Here is a 25,525-nt window from a genome sequence, read left to right as displayed (position 1 = left end):
CTGGAGCTCATCAATTCAGTTGCTCTGGCAGGCCAAGAAGTCCCAGAGATCCTTCTATTTTCCTCTCCATGCTGGGATTAGATTCATGTTACCAAGCCCAGATTTTAATTTTTTAAATATTCCTTGCCCTGACTTATCTTACTAACTCCAGGCCTGAGGTAAAACGTCTATCTGAAGCCCCACGAACACGTCGCATCTCTTCAGGCTGTGTCTGTGCATCACTGCCTTCCCACCATGTCTTCCAGATCTTTCCCTGTTACTTTGAATAAAGGTCTCTATGGACTTCCATTGTCTCTCGGATCCAGGGGTTCCATAACAGACATGTCTCCAGAACTGGTGTGACGGTCTCACTGCCGCTCAACCTGCTTCAGTTTTTCTCACTATTGACTTGGGCTGATCCAAAGCCTCTTTAAAAAAAAAAAAAATTGTTTAAGTTAGTGCATAAAGTTCTCTCTCTCTCTCTCTGTCTCTCTCTCTGTGTCTCTCTCTCTCCATCCTTGGGTGTTGTTCATCTGGATTTGTCCACTATTTTTGATAGTCTTTCACTGGCCTGGTATGTTAGGGTGACTGACCAGTGATCCCCAGGGATCTTGCCTGTCTCTGCTTCCCCAGAGATGGGATTACAAGCATGTGCTACTACACCTAGCTTTTAATAAAAAAAAAAAAGTTATTTTTGGAGGCATCTTAGCTTTCTGTTGCTGTGATAAAACACTAAGACCAAAGGCAACTTGGGGAGGAAAGGGTTTATTTCAGCTTACAGCATGTAAGGGAAGGGAAGGGAGGACAGGAACTCAAGGCAGGATCCTGGAGGCAGGAGCTGATGCAGAGGCCATGGAGGAGTGCTGCTTACTGGTTTGCTCCTCCTGCTTTCTTATAACACTCGGGACCATCAGCCCAGGGGCGGTACCACAGGCTTGTCCACAGGCCAATTTAGTAAGGATATTTTCTCAACAGAGGATCCCTCTTTTCGAAGGATTCTAGTTTGTATCAAGTTGAAAAAAAAAAAAAAAAAAAAGCCAAACTAACCAGGACAGGGGTGCATGCACACACACACTGTGGCATGTGTGCAGGGGTACATGCACACACACACACACACTTGTGGCATGTGTGCTCATAATGGGGACAACTCTGAGGAGTCAGTTTTCTCTTTCTAGTTTTTTTTTTTTTTTAATTTTTTAAATTTATTTATTTTTTTTCCGGAGCTGAGGACCGAACCCAGGACCTTGTGCTTGCTAGGCAAGCGCTCTACCACTGAGCTAAATCCCCAACCCCCTCTTTCGAGTTCTACATAGGTTCCAGGAATTGAACTTAGTTTGTCAGGCTGCAAGGCCAGCACATATGTTTACCTGCTGAGTCATCTTGCTGACCAATACCTGGTTTTCCCCCCTGAGGGGTTCTAGGTATCAAAATTAGGTCCCCATGCTTTCGAGGTGATCACTTTCTCAAGTGTTCTTGTTATTTGTGCTTCTTCCTGCCTCCTAGGTGACTCCATGGTTCCTTTCCTCCTGACAGCCTCCCTTCCTACTTCCCTGCCGCATATATTCTATTAACCCCGCCCCACCGCAGGAGTTCCTCCTTTCCTTCCATAATCCTCTTTCCACTTTCGTGTCTTCCACTCACCCAGTCAGGATGTCTGCCATCCAAGGCTTAGTGCTGTTTGGAGCTGGAGAGAGAGCCTCACGGATGGGTATAGACTGCTCCAATGCATTATGGGTAGGGGACTAGGGGATCGGTCCCTTGGGAAAGCGCTTGTCACATCAGCATGAAGACCTTAGTTTGGTCCCCAGAACCCATGTAAAAATCTTATATTTTTGGTTGTGAGCCTAGCCTTTAATGGCTGAGCCATCTCTCCAATCCGCCTGGATGTCTGTGAGTTCGAGGCCAGACTGGCCTCCAAATCGAGTTCCAGGAAAGGCGCAAAAGCTACACAGAGAAACCCTGTCTCAAAAAACCAAAAAAAAAATAAAATAAAATAAAATAAAAAAATAAAAAAAAATAAAATAAAAAATCTGGGCATGTGTTGAAGACAGGAGGATCCTTGGGCTTGACGGCCAGCCCATCAGCTTAGAAGAATCCATGTGCAAGCCCCATGTCAGTGAGGCACCCTATCTCAAAAGACATGATGTGCATCTGTGAGGAACGACACCAAGAGGTTGACCTCTGAGCGCTCGAACACACACACAAATTAAAAAAACAAACAAACAAACATAGGGGCAGGCCAGAGCTAGAGAATTTGGGTTTACTGTCTTCCCTTGATGGTGATTTTGTTCTCTTAAACCAACATTAATACTTTTCATATAGCAATGCCAAACCAAACTATTTTAAAAGTGGTAACTCTCACCAGGTGAAACTATAGTCCCAGGCATATATGCCCAAACAATGTTTTCCTGTGTTCTTTTATAATTTAAGGAGTCTGAAGCAGGAGACATTTAGGCGGCAAGGCTAGGTACCTCAAGACCAGTGTAAAGGGAAAAGGCAGGGTCCCTTACTGAAAACATTAGTATTTCAAAGCGGCGTAGTGGCTCAAGCCTTTAATCCCAGCACTGGGAGGCAGAGGCAGGCGGATCTCTGCGAGTTTGAGGCCAGCCTGGTCTACAGAGTGAATTCCAGGGCAGCCAGGGCTACACAAAACAATTTCAAGAAGGTGACAGCAGGGATTTAACCAGGCCAGGGGGCCTTACTAAGCTAGGAACCCTGGGTACTACAGAGGTTGCATGTCCAGGAAGCTGGCCCTGCCTCTGGAACACATGACTACATCTACATGTACTATCAACTGCCTTCCCAATTATATGGTATTCCTTTAGACTGCAATGTAGTCTTTGTTCTCTTTGTGAGGGCACCCGGAATGTGCCAGGAATTGTGTTAAGCACTGGGGATTCTGGATAAGAGCAAGTATTCATTAAATGACACTGGTGTCTAGTAGCCTCTCCCTCCCCACGATCCTGGGAGTGCCGCTCTGAATTAAGATTTCACTGTTAAGCAGAGCCAAGCAACAAAGAGAAATGCGCAGTAAGTTAACGCAGTGATGGGATGGATACAGGGTATCTACGCGGTTCGTTACTTTAGCCTGGTTGGTCTGGAAGGATCAGTTTGATACATTTGAGCTGAGACTTCAACAAACAGGGGCCAGCCGGGGGAAGTACAGCAGGAACTCAGGAGGCGGGGTATCCGTGGTAGCGTGAGCCCAGAAATGTTCCCTGAGAAACGACTGAAATGATGATGAGAAGCAGCAGGCAGGCTCCATCCTCATCTTCGGCAAATGGGGAGCGAAGGAGGGAGCACGAGTCGGGCGAGAAGGACCTTTCAGGAGCCACACTTAGAAAAAGTGGTGGGTGGCTGAGCGCAGAGCGGGAGCAGCAGAGGTGAAGCAGCGAGGCGTGCGTCTCTCCTCTCCCCATCCCGGCCGCGCCCAGCCCAGGTGAGTGGGTGGCCCGCGGACAACCACGCGGAGGAGCCACCTCCAGGGGCCCGCGCGCTTCCTGCAGGAGCCGACGTGGCCGGCGCGATAGGCCGCGCACGTGTCTGGCCGGAGGCCCCCGGCGCAGAGGTGCACGGAAGCGGGGGGGTCCAGGCCGGTCCGCGTGCGCTGCCGCCGGCCCCAGATCCCCCGGGCTGCGGGGCTGCGGGGCGCGGGAGCCCCGGCGCGGGGCGGAAGGGGGCTGGGTCAGGAGAGGAGGGGGCGGCCGGGCGCGCGCACGGAGCTCGCGGGCGCGCGCCGGGGCGGGGGCAGCCCTCTCGCAGGCGGCGGCGGCGGCGGCGGGGGCGGCGTCGCTGTTGCCCTTTTAAGCCGCGGGGCCACCGCCTCCTGCGGGTGGAGTCGGTTACAAAGGCAGTCGCCGGCCGGGCTCCCGCACGCCGGTCCGCGCGTCCGCCGAGGCCTCGCGCTCCTCGCCATTTTTCCAGCCGCGCTCGGACTCAGGTCGCGGCGGCGGCGGCGGCGGCGGCGGCGGCGGCGGGGAGAGGCGGAGCCGCGAGAGCGCGGCCCGGGCCGGCCCCGCGGGGCGGTCGCGGCCGTGACGGCGGCTCCCGGCCCCGGCTCCCTTTCCTCACCCCTCCCGCCGGAGATGAGGGGAAGATGTCCGTGTCAGGGCTCAAGGCCGAGCTGAAGTTCCTGGCGTCCATCTTCGACAAGAACCACGAGCGATTCCGCATCGTCAGCTGGAAGCTGGACGAGCTGCACTGCCAGTTCCTGGTGCCGCCGCCGCCGCCGCCACCGCCGGGCAGCCCGCACTCGCCGCCGCCGCCGCTCACACTCCACTGCAACATCACGGTGAGGCGCCGGGCCGCAGCCCCCCGGGGCCGGGCGAGGGCGGACGGGGGCGCCGCCGTCCCGGGACAAAGGGCGCCTGCCCCGGAGACCCCCCGACGCCCCGGGCGCGGCCGGTTGGTGGCTGGGCCCGGGCCTGGCCGGGAGCTCGGGGCTGGCTGGCCGGGAGGCGGCCGAGGCGCGTCGCGGCTCTGCGCGGGCCGGCTTGGCGCTGTTGGCCCCTCGCGGCCCCCGTCGGGCCCCGAGGTCGCCATGGCCGCCCGCAGCCGGCCTGCTCCTGGGGACCGCGGCGCGTCGGTGGGCTCGGGTCAGCAGCCCGGGTGGAAAGGCTCTCGAGTGTTTTTTTTTTTTTTTTTTAGCTTCTCATTTTTCCGTCAGGTTTCAAACCCCTCGTCCTTGCTTGTTCAACCAGTTTGTTTGTTTGTTTATGCATTGGTCCGTGAGGACGGAAGAACGCCGAAAGCTTACGTATTTCAGGAAAAAGTTTAGGACGCAGCCCCGGGAGGTGGTGGGGTGAGCCATCCTTTAGCCCCGACCTGGCTCTGCGCTAACGTGTTTCGGAAAAGCTCATGGAACCTTCCACGCGGCAGGTGGTGTGGCGGCGAGGGTGCGAGCTGTCCCACTTGTGCGGAAGCCTGAACATGACCAGCAGGGGAAGGGAGATGCTGTCCAGTTTCCCACCCGGAAAGATCAGGTTGGGTTAGAAAGCTGGAGAGACACGTGGGCAGCAGTTATCTTTCCCGTTTAAGCCAGAAGCTTGGTAGAATACGGAATTGTTAGTGAACTCCCTCCCCCACCGAAGTGTGTCATGAGGCTGGCTAGTCATTGTGGAATTGATCTCATGTGCAGGAGACACTTCTATTACAGCAGTATTTTAACTATGGCTAAGATTCCTTCTGTTAATTCAATACATCACCCCCAAATGTGGGAGTTGGCAAAGGCCTTGGCATTATGATAATTGACCTTAACATAGTTAGCAGAGCCTACAGAAGAAGGTGGGTACTGTTAGGACTGTGAGTTACTTTATGTCCGAAAAAACAAACGGCCGCAGTGTGCTTTGATGAGGAGAGAAGGCGCTTTCTGAAGAGTATCTGGTTATGCTGTTGTGGGTGCTGGTGTTTGAGAACTTGACAAACCAGTGCCTACTTGGAGAACTCGGGCTTCTTGGAGAGTTTTATACAACCATGACAACTACTGTAATGTTATGAAATCTAAAGGGAGCATCTAATTTTGAGTAGGGAGCTGTGCTGACTAGGTTTTTTTTTTTTTTTTTTTTTCCCACTTGACAAAGGTAGAGTCACAGGGGGAACCTCAGTTGAAAGAAATGCTTCCTTAAGCCTGGCCTGTAGGCAAGCCTGCGGGGCATTTTCTTCACTAATGGTTGATGAGGAAGGGCCCAGCCCATGACTTGTGCTTCAGTTCCCTGCTTTGAGTTCTAGCCTTGACATACCTCAGTGATGGAGTTGTAAGCTGAAATGACCCCTTTTGCCCCCACAAGTTGCTTTTGGTCATGGTGTTTTATCACAGCAACCCTAAGACAGGAGCTGAAGGTGTGCCTCAGAGGAAGCTTTGAGGAGCTGAACAGGTGAGTTCAAATTTGGAAGGCTGGAGGAAAGGGTGTTCCAGATCCAGGGAACTCCACCCAAATGAGACACTGAAGCTGGAGAAAGCTGAGTTCTTAGGAGTGAGTGGACAGTTAATGCTCAGACTGGAGAAGAAGCCCAGGGTTGTAGGCTGGTGAAGATATTCCAAGTATGGGCCGGGCGGTGGTGGTGCACACCTTTAATCCCAGCACTCGGGAGGCAGAGGCAGGCGGATCTCTGTGAGTTCAAGGCCAGCCTGGGCTACAGAGTGAGTTCCAGGACAGGCTCCAAAGCTACAGAGAAACCCTGTCTCGAAAAAACAAAAACAAAAACAAACAAACAAAAAATCCAAATATGGAAAGAAGAAAGTAGTAGTCAGAGTGGAGTAAGTGAGTAGACTGGCCTGAACAGTTGTTGGAGGGTGTTATTCAGGTAGAAGTTGAAGGTATGGCCCGGGGAAAGGTACATCTGATCTAAATGATAGGGTACTAAATTTGTAGAATGTGGGGAGCCACACCTTCATTCTAGTAAGTTGAGAAAATGTGTCTGCTTTCAGAACTAGAATTCTTAATAATGGTGTGATATTAGGGAATGTATGAAAGCGTGGTTTTGGTTATTCCAGTGGGTGGTGGATGCTGCTGTTGGCCTGTGTGCTGACATTTACTACCAGGGGTACAGGGGTGCTAATGTTTTGTAATGTTTGGGCAGTCTGCCATGTCAAAGAGTTATCTGACCTAAAATGCCGGTAGCATCCCATGGAGAACCATCTTGGAGACAGAGGACAGAGAAAGGCTTAGGTGTGGCAGTGGAGTAAACTGAGACTCAGATAACGGGGCAGCGGGAGGCATTGATGTGTACAGTGCAATGGTGTTGCTAGTAGGTGTTATTAAAATTGAGTACTAGTGAATTATGACTAGACATTATCAGAAGACAATTACAGATTCTCAGTAGGATGTATGTTAACTTTATTATGGAAAACTAACAAACACAGCTGAACAGAGAGACATTATGTACCCAGCCTCAGCTATGATAAACTTTTGGCCAATCTTATTTCATGTATATTCCTGTTGGATTGATTTGAAGTGTTCTTTAGACATACATTTTTTTTTCTCTAAAGATTTTGGTATGTGCTTATAAAAGGTATACTTTTAAAATATGAGTGTTTTGATAATCTACAGGGCCTGCTTATATGGGTGTAATTTGCTGAGAAGGAAAATAGCAAGGGAAAACTGTGACTAGAATTCAAGTACAAGGACCCCGTCTAAGACTTGTGATTTGTCATTTTGTAAGAAGTTGTAGGTCATTAGTGTAGTGAGTTTGACCCATTCTTTACCTTTCCTTCTTTAGACAGCAGCAGTATTTATTGAGCACTCTACACACCAGGTCACTAAGCTACCAAAGAGCATCCTTGTGCAGTTTCTATAACGTGTGGCTGAATGGCATCTCACCTTTACACACTTAGGTACCAGTTTCTGAATCATCCTCTGAGGATACTGTGCCCACTCTTCCTCCTAACCTTCTGTGTCAGCTGTTCTTCCTCTTGTGGAATGTGCTCCTGACTCCTACCTTGTGCCCTTTCCCAGTCTGCCTTTTCCATGGTTGATTGCCCCTCAAGACTCTTTCTGGGTCATGCGCAGTTCATGGCAACATTTTCCGTTCCTCCCTTTAGGTCTTCTTGTTTCTGCTTTATGTTTTCTCATGTTCTCTCATAGTTCTGATTCTTCAAGCTAGTTTTTAATGGTATCAGGAGAATATTGTATAATTATCATTTTGTGCTTTGTATTTTCTTCCCATTCATACTGGTTTTATTGACTATATTGGCCACTGTTCTAATTATATTCTGTTAGAAGAGTACTTTGAAAGCTAGCTGCTAAGAATTTATCAGAAAGAGTTTGAACATCAGAAAGTGTCATGGGTAGTACACAAATGCTTAAAGGTCACTGAGGATTGATAGGAAATCTGTAATTTGGCTACATATGAAGGAGAGTGTCAGAAGTAAAAACTCAAGCATAAGTATTTTCCTTTCTAGGCCATGGAAATTGGGCTGTTTTGTTTTTTTCCCATCATGATTTATCAATTTGTCCCGCTCTTGAATATGAACCTCAAGGAGTCTATTTCTTTACTGTGAACTCGTGAAAGATTATCTGTTATATAAAAGTAGATATTGTTTTTCCGTTTCAGTAAACAGGCTTGGTTGCCAGTCAGTACTAAGACCCAGTTGTTGTGATCACACTCCAGAGCAAAGCAGCTTGTGTAATAACCTGTATGGCTGTTTTGGGAGCTAGGATGTGACTTTCCTTTTTTATTTAGTCTTTTAAAAATACTTAAGCTGGCAGTTCCATTATGCCTTTTTAGGGAGTAAAGGGATGTTGAGACAGGTCTCCCTATATTGCCTTGGTTGGCTTGTAACTTGCTATGTAGACCAAGCTGGCCCTGAAATGTCATACCTGTCTTTAGAGTGCTGGTCATAGATAACTGTGTCTGGCTGTATTCCTTCTTGTATAGACTTGTTGGAACTTTAGGAGTATGAGTGAGTGTGTGAGTGTGTGTGTGTGTGTGTGTGTGTTCATGTGGGTAGGTACATGTGTTTGTGGGTACAGGTGGTGGCTAGAAGTCAGCTTTGGGTGGTACTTTTCAGGAGCCATCCACCTTCTTTGAGACAGGGTTGTTCTTTGGCCTAGGGCTCACAATTAGATTAGGTGGCTAGCATCCATCTTGTCCATCCATCTCTCATTATCTCCTTGGTGCTGTGCTTAATAGAGTGAGCCAACATGCCTGGCTTTTGCTTTTTTTTTTTTTTTTTTTTTTTTAACATGGAAATCAAACTCTGGTTTTCTTGCTTGTGTAGCAGGCACTTTTTAGTCTAAGCCATCTCCCCAGTCCTTGTACTGTGTGTGTGTGTGTGTGTGTGTGTGTGTGTGTGTCTCTGTCTGTCTGTCTGTCTAGGTCAGAGGACAATCTCCACTTTGGTTCTTGCAGCCTTCTGCCGTTTTAGAGGCAAGGTCTCATTGTTTGCTGCTGCACTAGGTACACAGTATATAGTTGGCCTGCTTCAGGAGTAGTCTCCTGTTTGCACCTCCCATTTGGCCAGAGTAATGCCGGCTTGGATTATATAGACAATGTGCTACCTAGTTTTGGGATCTAAACTCAGGTGGTCAGACATGTGGGGAGAGAGTTAGTTTTCACTATTGTGAGGCTGGATAATTGGCCTGGGTGGTTGGCTCACGAGCCCAACTTGTCTCCATCTCCCTGGCGCTGGGATTATGCGAGTGTCCCCCACATCAGGCTGTGTGTGCATTCTGAGAGTCAAGGTCAGGTTCTCATGCTTCGGTGCAAACTGCCGACTAACTGTCCACCCTCCTCCACCTCCTTTTTAAGTCTCATGTAGTTCAGGCTGGTCTTGAACTTGCTTTGTAAATGGAACTCTGATTCTCCTCTCTCCCCTCTGTGTGTGCTCTGCCACATACCCAGCAGCATTTGGAGACTTGGTAATAAATTGCTGTTTCACAGTTTAAAAAAAACAAAAACAAAAACAAAAAAACTCTCACAGGAAGTAAATTGGTATAAAATTGAAATTTTATTCTTTATATTACTTGTATACATAAATTGGTGTTTCTTCATGAATGATTGTCAGGCTAGTTTTGGTGAAATAATTTTTGTTTAGCTAATTTCTATTTATTATTGCTAAAAGCCTCTCCTCCAACAGTAAGCTACTAAATTAACAAATGTTAGGTCTGAATCTAGCAGGGAGAGGTTTAGGCATTACTTAATATTTAGGATCTGAAACAAATTATTTCATTTATTGTGTTTCTCCATAAAACAGTCCCTTTTTGCCTTGGAATGCTACTGGAAAGCCTTTTGTCAACAGTACTGTACTATACTGTACACATGGGATAGTGATAACCATTATTTTAAAAATACTTTGAGCTGGCTAGCTCAGGAGTAGAGTATTCCACCTTGCTGAGCATATGCAAGGCCCTGGTTTCAAGACCCAGCTACAAAGAAAGGAAGGAAATAAATGATGTGCTGTGTAGCATCTTTTCGTGGACACACAGCAGTGCTGTAAAGTGCACGTTTTGTTTTTCTAGTCTTTACACTGATAAGAAGTTCAGCCAAACTTGTACAGAGGAAATAATGAACAAAATGACTGCTGCGCCTGAGAGCCTTTCTTCAGCCGCTTCTCCCACGACAGATTACCTTTCCAAGTTGAGTTCATGGAGAAGCTGTTGGAAATATCAGAATTGTCATGTTAATCCCCTGAATGGTACTTTCAGACCAGAAAGAGTCATTGTTTTCATTTATCTGACCAGCTAATAATGTAGAGGCAGATTCTTTGTGGTTTTCTGTCCTTCTCCATCTCTGTTTTTATGTGCTTTCTGGAGAGAAATGAAATGGAGAGGTTGGATTTCCTTTTTATGAGTGATGGTGTATACCTTAGTAACTTTTTGGTGGTGTCTGCGGGCTGAGGGTGTTGAGCGTAGGCCTGGGAAAGGGGTAGTGTTAGGTAAGTGTCAGCTAGTCGAGGGAGGTGTAGAGATTGAATGGAAACAGATACTGCCAAAAAGAAAACATTCCTGGGGAGAAACACAACAAGGCTTCTCCCTGACCCTCACGCTTTTGTACTGGTGGTCTCTGATAGCTTCTGAAGACAATTAGGTAAAACAATCCCTAATCAGAACTGCTGAAATTATCCCCGGGAATTTGCAGCCGAGTTGATTCAGATCATCTTATTTTTTCTGCCTCAGTTCGCTTAGAAAGATGTTCTGAGTAGCTGTAATTTGTTCTCTACCTCAGATACTTAAGCAGTTCTTAGAACATGGTGCAGAGTTTGTGCTGAAAGTTGTTTCCAGTGGTGGTGGTGGTGGATATTTTGTAACATGGAAACAAAACATGGTTATTGTGAGAAATTTAGAAACCAGAGAAACAAAAGTGGGGAAAAAACAAAAACCAGAACAGAACCCACCTCTCTGGTTCTAGCACCCATTGCTATACATGTTGGTGTAGTATCTTTCTGGTCACCTTTCCCTCTAGATTATGTGCTGATTTTTTTTTTTTTTTTTTTTTTTGAGACAGCCTTTCTCTGTGTAGCCCTGGAACTCTGTGTAGCTGTGTAGACCAGGCTAGCCTCACAGAGATTTTGCCTCTGCTTATTGAATTTTGGGGTTAAAGGTGTGTACCATCACACTTGGCTACTGTTTTGGAAAACAATGAACAATGAGATTGTTTTGTGACATTCTTCTCACTTAGCAGTGGATCTGTATCCTGAGGTCCTTCTCCAGTGTCTCCTCTTCTGCGATATTGACAGAACCATCTGGTGAATTCTGTCTCCTAATATTGGACATGCAGGTGGTAGCTGCTTCTATTTCCTCCCTATTTTAAGTAATGCTCTGAGTATCAGTAGATGGAATCCTTGTGTATATAGGAAATGCCCTTGGAAAATTTCCTAGAGGTAGTTTCTTTTAATTCTTGTTGCTGATTTGGTTTCTGAAGGTAGAACAAGTTATATTGTATTATAGAAACTTTTCCTTAAAGCTATCAGCTGTTATTTATCAGATTGGTAAACATGTTAGCATTGTATAATGAATGAACATCATTGTATAATTAATGAATGAACATCACCACAGTCATGACAGTCACCACAGACACTATGTGTCATAACAGACAGACAGTTATCTACAGCCCTCTGAGAAGAAATTTGACCTCATGAATTCTCTCAGTAGAACAAAGTGAATGCTGATTACCCCAGGCTAGCAAAATTATATCTGTGACCCCAGTTGTCCCAGAAAGAGATGTTTAGTCTGAGAGAAAACTCAGATTTTTATGGCTTCCCCACCCGACAGTTCATCAGTGGGAATGGTTAGAATGTGTTCTGGCTAGTTTGATGTCAGCTTGACACAGGCTAGAATCGTCTGAGGAGAGAACCTCAGTTGAGAAAATGCCTCCATGTGCTAGGGCTGTAGGCAAGCTTGTAGGGCATTTTCTTAGTTAGTGATTGATTGGGGAGGGTCCAGCCCATTGTGGGTGGTGCTATCCTTTGGCTAGTGGTCCTGGGTTCTATCAGAAAGCAGACTGAGCAAGCCAGTAAGCAGCACCCCTCCATGGCCTCTGCATCAGCTCCTGCTCCCAGGTTTCTGCCCTGTTTGAGTTCCTGATTTGGTCCTTCAGCGGACTGTGACTCAGTATATGTAATCCAAATAAACCCTTCCTTCCTAAGTTGCTTTTGGTAATGGTGTTACACCACAGCAGTAATAACCCTAACTAAGAGGGAATGCTAGAGTTCTTTGGTCAGGCTTTGTGTTGAGGGAGGTGGCAAACCGAACCGAACCCCAGTGGAGCATGTAGGTTAGTGGAGACTGGAGAAAAAGGTGTGCTTCTTCAAGGAGGGAAGGATAGGGATTTAGCAGGAGAGAAGGTGGAAAGCAGCAGTTCTCAATAGTTTTAGAGTCCGGACTTAAACTCAATTTTTATCAGTTATACCTTTGGTATTTATCATTAGAAATTAAAACAGAAATATTAAAACATGAACAGTAAAACCAACCTTCCGTACTGCAGGGTTTTTTGATGCTCTGTCTTTGCTTCTACACTTAGTTTGATTGATTTTTTTTTTAAAATATATACTTTATTACTGTATTTTAAATGTATTTTTTTTGTCTCTATGTATGTCTGTGCATCATGTACATGTTTGGTGCCTGATGAGGCTAGAAAAGGGTGTTCTAGCTCCTGGAACTGGAGTTAGAGATGCTTATGAACCGCTATGTGGGTGCTGGGAATTGAACCCAGGTCCTGGAAGAGCAGCCATGCTCTTAACCTCTGAGCCATTTCTCCAGCCCGGTTGTTTGATCCTTTAAAGTTTGAAGTAATGTGAACAAACTCAACCTCAGATATCTCGTTGGTAAAGAAATATTTTAATGGCAATAGCCACTTTAGGTAATTGGGATCTCCATGCCCCTTAGTGCTGGGAACTGAACCTCAAACATGGTAGGCAAGTGTTCTTTCCACTGAGCTGTTTTTTCCAGCTTCTGAATATTTTGTATATGTGTGTTACTTTACAAAAACTTGACCTTATTTTTGCATGACATTATAGCATCATGCAGTGATCTTTGGGAAAAATATTTGGTTGACATATTTTCTAAACATTGATAAGTTTCACTATACAGCCTCAAAATCTAATCTCACCACCAGTCTCATCAGAATACTCTGTGAAGCTTTGAGCTTACACTGGTGGATAAGTGTTCCAGGGTTTGAATGTTTTTCTCTAAAGTTTGACTTTACTATTGGTGAAATGGACCGTCCTTTGTTTTAGAAATGACAGGCTGTCTGTCTCTTGTGTTTGAGAAGACATCTTCTAAAAAGCCAAGTTGGAATATGCCTTGCATAGTCATCTTTTCAAGTAAAAGTGGTGTCCGTTTATGTCAGTTCATCTCACAAATCAGTCACACATGCCTACTCTCAAGTGTCCTCCAGGGGTGCTCGTGTCTGCTTCCCATTTCATTCCCACAGTAGTCAAAAGGTGTATAGATGTAATGGGTATCACCCTCACCGTGTCCTTTTCACAGCTTCGTCTGTCCAGGTACTAGCAGTGGAAGATCCCAGCCGTGTAACCGTGTCACAGGGCCTTCACTTGTGCGAAGGCAGCAGCAGTTTTCCCCCACAGCCTCTGTGCACTAGTGAGGACTGAGGAGAGTGAAAAAGACCATCAACAGTGGAGTCTTGTTAACAGTGTGAGGTCTCAGGCCTCTGAGAAACATGGGAATAGGAGTGCTTATGTTTACTGCCTAGCCTGTCTTTTCAGCTACAAGATTTAAAATACAAACATCTCGGGGATGTGATCTCCTCTCCCTAAATTACTATTAATGTGGTGTGGGGCATTTCAGTCTGCCTCAGTAGCTCATATGCTTCTTCATGCAGACATTTACTAGATAAACACTAATCTATATAATGAACTTCTAGATCTATTTTATTTTTTAAAAGCTAAAGAAAATACAAAGCCCAAACAGTAAAAATGGTCTAGATGCTGTATACCCAAGCTAGGCTGAAGAATGTGAAATTACACCAAGTAAGTACCTTTTCTTAAGAACAGGGTTGATTCTGAAGACACTTTACCTTTTAGCCTATGAAGTGATTTGGAGCCAGTAAGAAATGAATGAGAAGACAAAAATACACCAACTGTTGCTGGACAGGCACATGGATACCACTACTGACAGTAGTTGCTTTTTCTTAAGATTGGGTAAAATGTTAGCTGGGCGGTGGTGGCGCACGCCTTTAATCTCAGCACTCCGGGAGGCAGAGCCAGGTGGATCTCTGAGTTCGAGGCCAGCATGGTCTACAGAGTGAGTTCCAGGAAAGGCACAAAGCTACACAGAGAAACCCTGTCTTGAAAAACAAAACAACAACAAAAAAAGATTTGGTAAAATGCTTTCAAAGTTTCCAGTTTTTGTGCTGTTAGTTCTGTTATAATGAGGTTATAGTTCCTGTATGGCATTACAGAACATTGTTCTTATAAACTATCTGTGTGATACAGCTTTTCACTTCTTAAATGTCTTCAGCAGCTAGTATCTACCGATAATGTCTTTTCCCAGAGTCTCAGTAGAAAACAGTACAAAGGAGCAGAACACATGTCTGTTAGTGGGCAAGTATGTAACACTTCCTTTACTAACTCACTTAAAAAAACCATTTAAAGTAAAAAAATATAGTAGTAGCACTTCTCAGTAGTACTTTGTGTGATAGGGTATTAGAATTGTATCATGTTTGATTAGCAACAGATGCATTTCTCTCTAACAAACTTAGAAACTTATTTATTTTACTTTATTTTATGTGTATAGGTGTTCTGCGTGCATGTATGTCTGTGTACCACATATATGCAATGCCTGCATGCAGTCAGAAGAGCATCAGATCTCCTAGGAACTGGAGTTACAGGTGGTTGGAGCACTGGATCTGGGTCTCCTGGAAGAACAGTCAGTTTTCTTAACTGCCAAGCCAGTTATACCTTGGAGCCCTTAGACCTTGGGGTGGGGGGGATGAGTATGTGTTTGCTTGCATGAGTTATGTGTACCATACGTGATTAGGAACCTGCAGAAGCCAGCTGTTGGGTTCTTTGGAACTGGAATTAGAGCTGGTTGTGAGCCCCCTTGTGGGTGCTGGGAACTGAACCATGCTCCTCTGCAAGAGCAGCAAGTGCTCTTTAACCACTGAGTCATGGCTTCAGTCTCCTAAATTTAGAATTTTCACACAACAAACATTACTCTGAGTTTCTGTGGATCAGAGTCTGCCGTCACTTACCTTGGGTTCTCTGGCCTGTGGTCTTTCCTAATGCAGAAACCTGTTGGTGGAGGCTACTGTGGTCAGAAGGCTGGAAAGGTCATAGTTGCTGGCAGGATTCTTCTCATAGGGTGTTGGCCTAATCTGAGGATCTTGGTTCGTTCTTAGAGTCCTTTTTCAATTTCTTGTGACTCAGAGCTCTCCATAGGGTAGTTCACCATGTGGCAGCTGATTTTACATCACCAGGATTAATTGCAAGACCAGGAGATAAAGCAAGACAGGAGTTGTCTTTGTAACTTGATTTCAGAAGTGGTATTGGTACTTTTGCTGTATTTAGAAGTGAGTAGCTAAGTTCAAGGAAGGGGATTTTTACAAGGGTATGAATACCAAGAAGTGAGAATTAATGGGGGTCATTTTAGAGGCTGTGTAATAGAATGTTTGAGAATACCATTGATGGTGTCTGTGAATAAATGTCAAACATCTATATTAGAATGGCTAACTCAGAAGCCCACTTCTGTGGCAGGTGAAATCTGAACGAGGATTGTGACAGCCCTGTGCTGCTGTTCACTCTGCTTCTAACACCTGCTATATTTAAAAATATATTTAATGCTGTTAGAGTTTAGTGGTACAGCATGTACCTGGGCATGGCTTTATGTTTGATCCCCAGATTCCCAGAAACAAAACAGGTAGGAGAAACTATCAGCATCAAGAAAAGGATTAGGCAAGATCAGATGAAGATAATCTTCATTTAATATGTCTGTTTTGTTTGTTTGTTTTTCGAGACAGGGTTTCTCTGTGTAGCTTTGCGCCTTTCCTGGAACTCACAGAGATCCGCCTGGCTCTGCTTCCCGAGTGCTGGGATTAAAGGCGTGTGCCACCACAGCCTGGCTATGAAATTGTATTCTGAAGTCAGCCTGTAATCCTAGCACTTAAGAGGCTGAGGTAGAAGGATGGGCAAATTTGAGTCTATGTATTGAGACCTGGTTTCAAAAAACAAAAGGAAAAACCAAAGAAATGGATTAAATTCTGTGTTACAGTCTAAGAAAGGATGGAAAAATAAATGGAGTAAATCCCTTTAGCTTTTATTTTATTTATTTTTAATTATGTGTTTGTGTGTGTGGAGATGGGTATATGTACATGAGTGCAGGTGTTTTGAAGAGTTCCGAGGTACCAGATCTCCAGGAGCTGTAGTGACAGGCAGTCATGAGCCACCTGACATGGGTGCTGGGCATTGAACTCAGGGCCTTTGGAAGAGCAGTACACGATCTCAACCACAGAATCCTCTCTTCAGCTCACCCTCCACCCTTTGAGACAGGGACTCTGTGCATCCAGACTGGTGTCCAACTCATGGGCTTCCTACCCCAGCCTCTGATGTGTCCGCCCCAAGCCTGGCTCAGTGTACTTGTGAGTAGTGCATTGTGTACTTGTAGAGGAAGAAGAGAACCTCCAAGGAGCTTCTGTGATTACACTGCTTAGAAGGGAGGCCAGAGCGCCGTGAGCAGAGGGGCTGGAAAAGAAGTGTCAGTATTTGTGAAGGTTGGGAAACATGTTCCTTGGATTTACTTAAAAAATTCAGAGCGAGGTGTGTAGATTAAATTCAGAAATAGGGCATTATTAAAAGGCAAAAGGTACTATTCAAATCTAGGGACTGAATTTTAAAGTTGGGATTTTTTTTTTTTTTTAAACTTGCCTTTTCACTTTGAGAAATTATTGTGATTCCATATTTTAAAGCTCTGGAAAAGGTGAATGCTAGAGAATTCAGGTCATGATAGACCTACTCTTGCAAGTGTTCAGTGGCACTTGGATACATTTCCTCCCTTTTGATAAAAGGAACTTAAGGTACATTTGGTTTTTAATCATCCTGCTCGTTGGGTAAAGTTCTGTTGTCTGCTTTTAAATTTACAAATTGGATGACATGGACTAGGCAAGATTAAGCTGTTAAACTTAGCAGCTTTAATTTTTAAACATCACAGAGGAGTCTGGTCTCTCCATGAATTTCGATGTCGCTTTGTTCCTTTGAAGCATTTTATATGGATCATAAGCACCTTGCTGCTGCATATCTGGGTTGGTCTGTTTGTAAGTATGTTTCACTTACTGTCTCATAACAGGAATCTTACCCATCTTCTTCACCGATATGGTTTGTGGACTCTGATGACCCAAATCTGGCATCGGTTCTGGAACGCTTAGAGGACACAAAGAACAACAATTTGGTAAGGAGATGAACTAGTCTTTTCTTTTTTCTTTCTTATGGTCTTTTAATAGAAATTAAGTATTAAGAGGTAATGTGATAAAAATTTATCATATTTAAAATTTACTTCATTTATTTCCTTTTTCTGATATTTCCATCCCTTCTTAGACTAATGTAAGTTGTTACACAGCCTGTTTAGTAATTATGATTTTAGTGAGCTTAGAGGCTATCGCTTTTGAAGTCCATCTCCCTCTTTCCATAGGTACAGTGCCTTTCTATATTAGGAATTGAGGTTCTCTTTTTCCTCCATTCGAATGGTTAAAGAAAGCAAACCTTTTGGATGGACTGTTGGGTGAGATGAGAAAGGGAAGGACAAAGGAGAAAGACAGGCCAGTGTGGTGTGAAGGAGAGAAGGATAGAATAGCATCAGTCCTGAGGTTAGGGATTCCTTTGCTGAGGAGGGCCCACAAGGCTGCAGTAAAGAGCCGCATTGATTGAAGAAAGGCTTGTTTTTTTGTCCCCTGTCCACATGTTCCAAGAGCCCTGGTAGAAGCTCTGTATAAACACGTTTTCAGCCAGGCTGTGGTGGCGCACGCCTTTAATCCCAGCACCTAGGAGGAGGCAGAGGCAGGTGGATCTCTGAGTTCGAGGCACAAAGCTACACAGAGAAACCCTGTTTTGAAAAACGAAACCAAACCAAACCAAACAAAACAAAAACCACATTTTCTTCAGTACATTGAACATTACGAGACTAACAGTAGCCAGTAGTAAACTAGAACAGTGACAGCAGGCCCCATGTTAAATAACTTTACAAGTTCTTACTTCCAGTCAGCGTGGGTGGACCTTGATTAACCTGGGGGTAAAGGGGAACCGCTGTGTAGAGATATCTTTTGAGGCTGGAGATAGGGCTTGGGAATGTAGAGCACTTCCTACTCTTGCAGAGGAACCGAGGTCAGTTCCCAGCACCCAAGTTGGGCAGCTTACAACTGCTTTTAACTTTAGCTCCAGGGGATCTGATGTTTCCTGATCTCTGTAGTCACTGTACTCAGGTGTACAAACAGACAGACACACACACACACACACAATTAAAAATAAATATCTTGTTAAAAAGTACCTTTTCATTTTTTTTAACTTAAAAATGTTTTACTCTTTGATTATAAACTTCTAAGTTACCCATTGTGAGAAAACTTATATGTTGTAGACAAACCAAAAGAGGACATTTAACTTTCCTATAATTTTTTACCTAATAGAACTGGTTACTGTTGACACAATGGATATTTTCTGCCAGTTTTTTCTTTGCTAGCAAAATGCATATACTATTTCTTATGTCTTTAAATAGTTGGTCATAGCCTGTAGTCTTACATCCCTTTTGAACTTACTGTACTTTTTTCTATGATATTAAATCATTATGGAAAAATAATTGTTCTCTGTAGGTATCGTGGTTTTTTAAAAATACTCCACTCAAACCCCTGTAAAGGGACTAGCTGGAGAAAAACAATTAAATTGATTTGTTGAAGTATATTTTATAAAAATCTATAGTATTCCAAAAATACAATGATATTTTATTGATGATTACAACAAGAATTAAACACCTAGGAATAACTTAAATGTGGAAAACTTATATGACGAAAACTACAAAACTACAAAATTTTGCTTAGCAGAATGTAACAACTTAGATATAATGTTCCTGGATGGGCAGACAGATGTCTAAGATGTTACAAATGCCACTTATCTCTGTGTCCTTATATTTATAAATCTAATTCAGTGTCACTCACTAAAAATGACTTATTTATTTTGGCTTTTAAAGACAGGCTCTTGCTGTGTAATTCAGCCTGGCCTGGAACTTGCAAGCTTCCGGCCCCAGTCTTTCCAGTCCTGGGACTATAATAGGCTATGTCACCCTGCCTAACAACCAACAGATTTGTTTTTGCTGTTGACAGAATGGCTCTAAGAGTAAGAATAAAATAAAAAAATTTAGAAAGGTAAAAGATTTGTCCAGACAGTAAATAAAATAAAATACTAAATATTGGAACTAGACCATCAGGCAGTAGAAGTTTAGGAACAGTCATGCAAATGAGAATTTAGAATAAGTAAAGCTGGTATTTTAATTCAGGAAGGAAGGATCTTTCTATAGATAGTTTTAGGGAAACTGACCATTTAGGGAAGTTGGACTCATTAACTCTTTGACTTGTCAAAATAAATTATTGATAGTTTAAACATGTTCTTAAAATTAAGAACACCAGGCCTATTGAAATGGCTCAGCACTTGCCTACAAGATTGAGGACCCGAGTTTGATACCCAAGATCCATATAGTAGAAGGAAATGAGAGGAATTGTCCTCTGACTCCCACACATGTCGTGGCACATGTCATCCGTGTCTCCCACCCCACCCCCCCAACCTCCATAAGTATAAAAAATTCTTAAAAAAATTTAGGAACATAAGCTTGAAAAGTTTTAAGAGTTCAAATCTTAAGAGCCATGAAAGTAGGACATAATTAAAAGCCAGGCAAGTACATGTTGACATCTCCAGCAGAGTGGTGATGAGAAAGACAGACATAGCCCTCTGTTCCTCCTCAAATTGCTTCTGAGCCAAGCTTGATGGCACAGGTCCATAATCCCAGCTACTTTGGAGTTAAGGCACTGAGATGGCAAGTTCAAGGATAGTATGGTCAACCGATTGAGATCTGGTCTCAAAAGTAAAAAGATGGTTGAAACTATAACTCAGCAGGAGAATGCTTACCTACCTTGTGCAGGGTCCTAGGCATAATCCCTGGTACTATGAAAAAAGTAAATAAACTTGTCAAGTGAAATGGACCAGGACTTAACATTGGACCTAGTTTTAGAAAGTAAATAGTGAAAAACATGTTTTCACTCTTATAGCCTCTGCCAGTTTCTCATTACCTAGTTTCTAGAGAGAATAGTTGTTTTGTTTTGACTTTTAATTTACTTATTATAGTTTAGATTCTGCTGTTGTATGGGCATTTCTTACTTGTCCAATCCAGTGGCTCCTTTTCTTAGTACCCAAATTGATTTTTCTGTGGTTGAAATATTCTTCCATGAACATGTATTACTTAATGCCCACCAATAAAGAATTTGTTAAATTTTAAAAAATGTGATGTATAGTTGAATACTCCACTGTAGTAAAAAAGAATGTAAAATACATATTAGTGCTGGCTTTCTTTCCCTCCCATAAATGTAGGAAGCTGTTAACAGAACACAGGAAAGTATTTTAAGAATATTGATTGGCTTCTCTATGAAGCTCTGTGATAAGTGATGTGTATTCACAGACAAGATGTGTTGTCTGCCCTGTGCGAACTACTAACCTAGTGGTACTTCTGTGAGACCATCATTTCCCAGCTCTCTTTCTTGCTATCTTGTCTTGGTCTCCTCTGAGATTCTCTTCTTTGGTGTGTCTCTTTATTATCTTTTTATTCTGTGCTTTCTCTGTGCAGCTCTTTTATTCTTGTTACTCATACTTTATTTATTGCAGGGATTCCTAAATCTGTATCTCTAGCCAAAATTTGTCTTCAGAGTTTGAAACCCATACACTTACGAATATAGATCCTCTGTGTATAGGGGATCCTGCTTGGATGTGCCATGGGATGTGACTATCAGTTTACATTTGTCTCCATCAGCCCATCATGCTTTCCCTCACTAATTCTCTTTGTAGAAATGAAATAATGATACTGGTCATCTGTGCCTGGCCCTGGGAACTTGAGTTCTTTTTTTTTATACTTCTGTTCCCCAAACTGTAAACTCTTCTAGTAAGTACCAAAGACTGGTCCATCTACCTTCTAAATATTTAGTCCCTCCCTGTGATCTTAGTTTCTTCCACAATCCCTGAAGAGGAGGGGAGTGGTAAAAAGTAAACTTCCTGGTAGATGTACTCCCTGTTTTTCCTGTTGCTTGGTAGGATGCCATCCCACTGCTGCCGTCTACAGCACTCCTGCAGGAGCCTGTGGTAGGCAGGACCCGAGGTCAGCGCTGTGTCCTGGTCACCCTGTCTCATCTCGTTATGTATTGAACACATTCTGACTTAATGGATGGATAACAAATGCACAGTGGTGGGCCCTTTGCTTCCCTTTAAGCATGAGGGCATTTGTTTGATCTAATTTAGTGTTTATTTAGCCTTCCCCATGTCCACTTGGTCCTTATCCACTGTGGAAGGGCTTGTTCTTTGCTGGGTTTAACCCATTCTAATCCTGTTTCTGTTTTCTTAGTCCTCCATAGACCTGCTTCTTCTTTGTGTCTTTTCTTGGTCAGAGACACTGAGCTAACTGTTCCTGTCCAGTGTAGTAAGCTGCTTTATCAGCTCCCATCTTAGTCTAAGTATTGCTCCTCTTCTATGTTGGGGAAAAGTATGTTTCCACATAGTTTGGTTACTTCCATGAAGTATATATACCTACAGAATTTTAAAATGGAAATGTAAAGAGCTGTTCTAATACGGCAGTTTTCCTAAAAATTTCTTCCTTTTCTTTTGGAGAGGCTTAATTTTAATTTACTCCTCACTGTTTGTCCTGAGATAGCCTTTATTTCCTTGTTTTGCAGATGGGGAGACTAAAGCCAGGGGCTTAGGTATACAAGGTTATTTATTTTAAGGCCAGTCTACTAGGTCACTTTTGTCTCTGTAGTTTTAAACAAACATGACTGTTGCATATGTAAGTTCAAAATCCACATGCAACACTTCCTTTAGATTTTTTATAGTCTTATGAATGCATTAATGTTCTCTTGTCTAAAGCTGCAAGTTTCTAGAATGTCAGCAACTAGACACTAGACAATGTCTGAACCTTCCTTCTGTGCCTTTTTGTTGGGGTTATTTTCTAGTTACCATGTAGTAAGGACACACTAAACTGTAGTAACTTTTTAAGGTTTCCTCTACCAGCAGCTCTAAAATGTGTAAAAGACTGTTAGTCCATCCGTAGGCTGTAGTGGAGCAGGAGCACGTTTTCGTTTCCTTCTGGATTGATTAACAGTAGTTGTAGCGTTATTCAATGTCTTCTAAGGGCTCTTTAACATAATGCTTATTTACTGAAATGTGTTTTGTAGCTTCGTCAGCAATTGAAGTGGTTGATATGTGAACTCTGCAGATTATATAACCTTCCTAAGCACCTGGATGTTGAGATGCTAGATCAACCACTACCCACGGGTCAGGTAAAGTAAACATTCTCTAGTGTTGAGCTGAATCAATTGTCTTAATCACAGTTAACTAGGATAATTTAAAATTATTATACAACCTATTTGGAAGTTAGTTTTGTGTCCCTAGTAAATTACTTTGCTTTAGGTACTAAAACAGCCTTTTCATTTCTTGGAGTTGCTTGTATTTTACTGTGATAGGTATAGGTAAGCACTTGCTCCCAACCCCACTATTTTGGTTTTTGTTAAAATTTCTGATTTCCGTGTTTCTTCTTTGATTGTTTGCTTGTTTAGTCAGTTACCTTCCCTTGATACACCTTATCCATAACTCTGTTTGTGCTTCTTAAGGCCTAATGCAAAGTTTGTGTTTCTTAAGGCCTAATGCAAATTTAACCTCTCCTAAGCAATGGAAATTCCCACCAATGCAGCAGTCACTCATGACTTTGAGATTTATCTGTTTAGCTACAACTACTGACTTTTTATTATAATAAATCAGGATTTAGCTCTTACACTAACTACTTAACCACCCAGTGCTTCTTAAACATTGTTTAGTTATGAGTAATGAGTTTACCGTCAGGACTTTGTGGAGTCATGGTTTCTGTTAGGGTATTTCTTTACTTGTGCCATCTTTTAGTTATCAGTGTGTTTTTAGAGTAACACTTCCTAGCTTCTAAAAGTTACACTCTCTTTCTGTGATCCTCTCCTTGGAGCCAGTGACTCTTCTGCATTAGTCCTTAGGAGTCATTCTCTGGGTTGGCTGTACAGATCTTTCTTGTCTGCTCTTTCTCCTGGAGTGAATCTGTTGATTCCCAGATCTCATGTCATCTCTGTTGGCTTTTCCTTTCTTGTTTGTCTGTATTACCTTGTCAGAGAAGAGCCAAAGCATGAAGGAATGGCATAGTTCCTGAGTTATCTTTTGGAAAATCTGGTTCAGAGTTGGGGTTTCAGAACAAGCCCCCACTGGCCTTGAATCTCAGTTCTGCATACTAGCTTAAGTTCTTGGGTTCTTGGACCATTCTCTTAATCACTGTGGTCATTGCTCCTTTTCACAAAGTAGTTGTGATAGGAGTTTGGCAGCACTGTGGGCTATTCTAAAAATTAGTGGTCAGTGAAGTACATGTGAATTATCTGGGACATCCTTAGTAAGTATTAACTGCTCTTATGTTCTCTTTTTACTCCATGTTTGATGGAATTCATACATCTAGGCAGGACATTTTGCCTCAGAATTTCAGGAGTATGCTGCTGCCTTCTAGCCAGTGGTGTGCTGAAGCTGATGCCATTGGAATCTTATTTGTGTATGTCTTGTTCTCTGGAAGCTTCAGGAAAGTTTTGCTTTCTTTGGTGTTGAAATACTACAAAGGTGTCTTTAGCTTTGGGTTGTTTTTTTTTTTGTTGTTGTTGTTTTCCCCCATTGTGCTGGACATTCAGTAAGGATAGTCCTTTCAGATTTGAGTCTTGAACTTTGTTATATACTTTGTGTTAATTTTGCTTTTTCCATTTTGTTTAATTTAGAGTTTACTGATTGGGCTTTTAAATTTTTTTGTTTTCATTTTTTTGGAGACAAGATCTCATGTAGTTCAGACTAGCTTCAAAACACCATGTGTAGCTGAGGCTGACTCTCTTGTCTCTATACCCTGAATGTAGAATTACAGGCCTGTGTCACCTTGCCTGGCTAACTTTAGATTTTAGATCTTAGTTTGAGTCTTTATATCTTTTTTTTTTTTTTTTTTTTTTTTTTTGATTTTTCGAGACAGGGTTTCTCTGTGTAGCTTTGCGCCTTTCCTGGGACTCACTTGGTAGCCCAGGCTGGCCTCGAACTCACAGAGATCCGCCTGGCTCTGCCTCCCGATTGCTGGGATTAAAGGCGTGCGCCACCACCGCCCGGCGAGTCTTTATATCTTTTGTATTATATTCTTTTTGTTAATTTTATTGTATTTTTATTTGTGTGTGTGTGTATGTGTGTGTTGGTGTGTGTGTGTGTGTGTGTGTTGGTGTGCACGTTACAGGAATTGGTTCTCTCTTTCCATCATCTGGGTCCCAGGGATCAAACCCATGTGGTTAGGCTTGGCATCGGGTGCCTATATTCGCTGAGCCATTTCATTCTTTCTCTTAAAAATCTTGCTGTCCTTTCAACTTTTTGCTATTTTTACATGGACAGTAATAACTTTTAAGGTTTTAAAAATTAAGCATTTTTTATGTGTATGAGTGTTTTGCCTACATGTATGTATGCACCACATGTGTGTAGTACCTAGAGCCCAGAAGAATCTGTTGTAGTCACTGGAACTGGAGTTTCAGATAGTTGTGCGCTCCCATGTCAGTGCTGGGATCAGACCCTAGCCCTCTGCAAGAGCAGCAAGTTCTCATAACCATCGAGTCATCTCGTTAGCCGCCAAGTTTTGTTTTTATTATTTATCTCTGTTTACCCCATTTTCTCGATATTTAATGGTTTAGAGCTGGATGTGGTGGCACATGTTTATAATCTCAGCACTCAGGAGGCTGAGGCAGGATGAATGTGAGTTTGAGGCCAGCCTAACCTAAAAAGCAAAAAAAAGACTGGCCATGGTGGCAAATGCCTTTAATCCCAGCACTTTGGGAAGCGGAGACAGGCAAATCTCTTGAGTTTGAGGCCAGTCGGGGGGCTACATGATGAGACCTTGTCTCAAAAAATTAAAAACAAAACAAAACAACCACAAAAAGCCTTAATGCCTTAAAATAGTAATTCTTGCTATTGGGTCAGTTAGCTAGGCTTACCGAGATAGTGTCTGCTGCATTCATTTGACGATTATTACTGTGCAGTCATGTGGTGGCACATTCATCAGAGTATGGCTGTAAACAGCTAGTGTGATCTTTATCCTGAGCTGCACTCAAATGTCCAACATGGCTTCTTTCCCCAACCCCACCCCCCACTCCTGGTATATCTGGCATTTCTTCACATGGCTTTTTTCTGTACACGGCATCGTCCTCTATGGACTCTTCATGAGACTTCTTTTTCTTCAGAGGTCATTTGGAACTCTCCAAGAACACAAGAGTGGGAGTTGTTGGACATTCTTAAGGCTTAAACCTAGAGCAGATCCAGTGGTCTGTGAGTTAAAGCGAG

At 43.3% G+C, this 25,525-nt stretch overlaps 1 protein-coding gene across 3 annotated transcripts in view; it reads left to right on the top strand.

The window, feature by feature from the left end:
- The first annotated feature begins 3,076 nt into the window (after positions 1 to 3,076).
- Ube2q2 (ubiquitin conjugating enzyme E2 Q2) overlaps positions 3,077 to 25,525 on the top strand; it is a 61,200-nt gene continuing 38,751 nt past the window's right edge. Inside the window, exons 1-3 of one of the 3 annotated variants that reach the window (XM_028865008.2) lie at positions 3,077 to 3,418; positions 17,217 to 17,318; positions 22,342 to 22,446. In XM_028865008.2, coding sequence (XP_028720841.1) covers positions 22,417 to 22,446 — 30 coding nt within the window. In that variant the 5' untranslated portion in view covers positions 3,077 to 3,418; positions 17,217 to 17,318; positions 22,342 to 22,416. Of the gene's footprint in view, positions 3,419 to 3,954; positions 4,271 to 17,216; positions 17,319 to 22,341; positions 22,447 to 25,525 lie in introns of those variants that run through there. The other 2 variants (XM_028865005.2, XM_028865006.2) reach the window with 2 other exon arrangements.

This window comes from Peromyscus leucopus, chromosome 7 (genome assembly GCF_004664715.2).
Source record: "Peromyscus leucopus breed LL Stock chromosome 7, UCI_PerLeu_2.1, whole genome shotgun sequence".
Taxonomy (NCBI): domain Eukaryota; kingdom Metazoa; phylum Chordata; class Mammalia; order Rodentia; family Cricetidae; genus Peromyscus; species Peromyscus leucopus.
The sequence above is the reverse complement of the archived record's forward strand: the minus strand, read 5'-3'. Positions and strand labels throughout refer to the sequence as shown.